At 36.6% G+C, this 4,189-nt stretch overlaps 1 protein-coding gene across 1 annotated transcript in view; it reads right to left on the bottom strand.

Annotated features, from left to right (window-relative positions):
• LOC107569586 (splicing factor 3B subunit 2-like) overlaps positions 1–3,296 on the bottom strand; it is a 16,257-nt gene extending 12,961 nt beyond the window's left edge. The window contains exons 1-4 of the mRNA XM_016255702.1: positions 3,104–3,296; positions 2,736–2,779; positions 2,589–2,648; positions 2,324–2,479 (exon numbers count right to left, since the gene is read on the bottom strand). Of these exons, the coding sequence (XP_016111188.1) occupies positions 2,324–2,479; positions 2,589–2,648; positions 2,736–2,779; positions 3,104–3,209 (366 nt within the window). The 5' untranslated portion in view covers positions 3,210–3,296. The remainder of the gene's footprint in view (positions 1–2,323; positions 2,480–2,588; positions 2,649–2,735; positions 2,780–3,103) is intronic.
• Between the last annotated feature and the right edge of the window lie 893 nt (positions 3,297–4,189).

The following is a 4,189-nucleotide window of genomic DNA, read 5'->3' as shown; positions in this document are numbered from 1 at the left end:
TAAAATAAAATTTTTTTTTTTTTTTTTTTTTTTTTAAGAATTCTCTTCTGCTCACCAAGGCTGCATTTATTTGATCAGTACAGCAAAATGTTGAAAAATGTTTACTATTTAAAATAGCTTTCTATTTGAATAGATTTTAAAATGTAATTTATTCCTGTGATCATACATAGGTACATTTTCAACATCTTTACTCCAGTCTTCAGTGTCACATGATCCTTCAGAAATCATTCTAATATGCTGATTTGCTGAGTATCAATATTTAAAACAGTTGAGTAAATTATTTCAGGATTCTTTGATGAATAGAAAGATCCAAAGATCAGCATTTATCTGAAATAAAAAGCTTTTGTAACATTATACACTATTCCACTCAGTATAATTTTTATAATTTTTTTGGGAAAGACATTCTAGAAATGAATACTTTTATTTAGCAAGGATGCTTAAAATTGATCAAAAGTGATGATAAAGGCATTTATAATGTTACAAAAGATTTCCATTTCAGATAAATGGTGTTCATATCGATATCGGAATTATATCGTATCGACCGAAATTAAGAAATATACCGTGATCTCAATTTTGGCCATATCGTCCAGCCCTATGTTTGAATAAATCCATCAAGTTTTATGACAGCCACCATTTAAATGTTTATAGCCAATAAAAAATAAAACAATAACGAAATGAAGTGGAAATATTATGTAATTGTAACTATTATTTTTAAAACGTAATTAAGTGTAATTTTAGCAGTTGTGTAGCCTGCAAATCAGTCAGTTTTAACCTTCAATATTATAGTAATGTAGTACCAACTGACTCATGTATATTTTACAGCATTAGTTGAGAGATTTGTTTTTCCTAGAGAAAATTTGGCATGCACTGTACCTGATATATATCCAAAATAATCTATATTGAATCGAAAACTTGTGAATGAGCTTTGAATTGTGAGATTTGTGTCAAAACCCAGCCCTATTTGGAACTGATTTCTAAATAAATAAAGCTTAATTTAATACTCCCATTAATACTTAATGGGAGTATTAAAAATAAAGAATTGAAATCATAAAATTACTGTTATTTTGCATTAATAAGTGCAGTTCCTAATAATATTACATGTTCATGTCACGTTTATACACATTTGACAGTAAAGCACTGAGCTTGAGTTGCAAAGCATACAAAATGTACTTTTATTAACGACAGTAATGTAGTACCAACTGACTCATGTATATTTTACAGCATTAGTTGAGAGATTTGTTTTTCCTAGAGAAAATTTGGCATGCACTGTACCTGATATATATCCAAAATAATCTATATTGAATCGAAAACTTGTGAATGAGCTTTGAATTGTGAGATTTGTGTCAAAACCCAGCCCTATTTGGAACTGATTTCTAAATAAATAAAGCTTCATTTAATACTCCCATTAATACTTAATGGGAGTATTAAAAATAAAGAATTGAAATCATAAAATTACTGTTATTTTGCATTAATAAGTGCAGTTCCTAATAATATTACATGTTCATGTCCCGTTTATACACATTTGACAGTAAAGCACTGAGCTTGAGTTGCAAAGCATACAAAATGTACTTTTATTAACGACAGTAATCTAATTTTATATAGAAAATGTATATATTCTACTCTTATTAAATGTACCATTATTCTTCTATAGTACTATACTGAACTGACCGACAACTTCAGCGATTATAAAAGGAACACTCTTTGTGTGTGATTCAGTCGCAAACCGAAGAAAAGTTAGTTTTTCAAGGCACTTTCTGACTTTTTTTACTTCACAAACTTTGACAAAATTGGATATTCTATAAAGCCAGAAGTGGAAATGAATGACTAATCAGCCATTAAGTGCTCCTCTGCTGCCATCGACTGGTTACAGTGATAATTTGATGTCTGTTTTTTTATTTTCCAGAAGTGTTTGTTTACCACAAAGCATATTTTGCTCATTCCATTAAAAATATCATTGAAATTTGGATCATGTTTAGAGCTTTAAAGTGCTGGAAATAGTTGAGTGCTTGCATTTCGCTCTCAAAAAGTTTGAACAAACCCCCGAAATGAATAATGTAATAACGTTTGACTATTTCTGCCACAACAGCATGGTTATAATCAGCATTACTACTACTGGTTTTCTACGTCAGTGCTGTTTGATCGGTTTATAACAGAGAAGTCGGAGCAGAATTCAAGCGCTTCTCACTGGATCTCGCAGCTCTGTGTGTGCAGTAACAGTGTGGAGAGATTAGAATAGAGAGATTCTGAGCTCGGACCGGGTTGTAGCGCGGTTTCGTTACAGAAGCAGTCTGGAGCCCTGCCATGCAAGGGGTGTCTCTCTCACCTGCGCGGCTCTGTCGTCGTGCTGCATCATGCCGGGCGGCTCAATGCCCATGTGGATGGGTGGAGGGCCCCCCATCATGTTCATGGCCTGCATCATGTTCATGCCCGGCGGCAGGGGCATCGAGGGCATCGGGGGCATGGGCGGCAGACCTGGCATCTGAGACACACAACATGCTCTGGCTCTCAAATAAAGGAAACTTGCCACTGCAAACACAACTAATTACAAACACAAAAGCATAAAGAGAATAAAGGAAACATGGCAGTACCGTAGTCATGCTCTTGGCATCTCCTCCTGACATGTTCGGCTTAGTTAAAATCATCCCAGACTGCAGACGAAACAAAAATGTGTAAAAAAAAAATGTAATGTTCATAAAAGTAAATCCAATTCACGGGCAGATTTGCAGTTAACTGACCTGTGCATAAGATTTCAGTCTGTCTATGAGCTCCTCTCTGGGACCTGAAGACAAAAAAAAGACAAAAAGCACAAATGGATATCATAAACAACACTGGACTGCATTAAACACGTTTTGCGTGAGTTTAATGTGTGCTGGTGTGTTTAAGTAGCTAACGCCAATTACAACCAAACGCGTGTTTACTACCCGAATAAATATAAATACAGCCTCCCATGAAACATATTTACATGTGCAGCACACTTTAGCGCGAAGTTTAGTGTACTGAAGGCCTGCAGCAGACAGGAGCATAACCGGCTAACGCTAGCTAACGAGAGAAAAACCGAGGCAAACTCCGCCACAGCGACCGCAATAAAACGTTTTCATCTCACCCATATTAGGTGCTCCAAACTCGGCCAGTTTGGCCTGCAGCTCGCCGTGAGTCCATGCGTTAAAGTCTACATTTGAATCAGCGCCCGGCGGCCCGTCGCTAGCCATAGTGAAGCCCTACGGAACAAACGCGTTCCGGCGCAAGGGATCACGGGAACGCCACGCACTTCCTCACGAGCTGCGGCCCAAATAACGCACTATACACTATGTACTCATACACTATGTACTCAGCCATGTATAGTATGAATTATATAAGGTTATTTTGTCATTCATAAACGGAGTCGGATAGCACCTAATTAAAGCTGCGACAGTTGAGTGCATAAAGTGTCCAACATAAAAAAAAAAAATAAAAAAAAATAATAATTATATATATATATATATATATAAAGTGTCCAACATTCCACACTTCATTTTTTTGGTTATTTAAGAGCATCATCCGGGTATTTAAAGTGCACTTTTTCTGTTTGGAATTTTCAGTGTGAACGCACCACTCGCACCATTTACACTACTAAACGTCATAGAACAGTGCACAAGCACGCGATTTGGGACGCACCGATGGGGTTCGTTGTTCATGACATCCCGCAGCTTGAGTTTTAGATTTGAAGTTTTATTAATTTGTTGTGTGCTTTTATCATTTGTAATTTTTTTAAAGGGGTCATATGATGCTTTTTTAAAGATCATTATTTTGTGTATTTGATGTAACAGAATATGTTGACATGCTTTAATGTTCAAAAAACACATTATTTTTCAAATACTGTACATTATTGTAGGTCCTCTATGCCCCGCCTCTCTCAAACGCTTCGTTTTCTACAAAGTCCCTCCTTCCGACAAGCGCAGTCTGCTCTGATTGGCCAGCTGACCCAGTGCATTGTGATTGGCCGAACACCACAAGCACTCGTCGGAAATGTAACGCCCCTTACCATAATCGCAGCTTCATCTTTCAAAATAAATATCAAGACAGTACATAATGTCCTTAGTTTTACCATCAGTTCAAGCCTGAAAGGGCAACAGAGTTGCGTGACAGACACAGTGATGATGCAGTACACAAGCCGCGGTTAAGACAGCTGACGTGCTATGATTTCTGACAG

Source organism: Sinocyclocheilus grahami, unplaced genomic scaffold, assembly GCF_001515645.1.
Source record: "Sinocyclocheilus grahami isolate Dianchi unplaced genomic scaffold, SAMN03320097.WGS_v1.1 scaffold1362.1, whole genome shotgun sequence".
Classification (NCBI taxonomy): Eukaryota; Metazoa; Chordata; class Actinopteri; order Cypriniformes; family Cyprinidae; genus Sinocyclocheilus; species Sinocyclocheilus grahami.
This window is presented reverse-complemented; position numbering and strand designations above follow the sequence as displayed.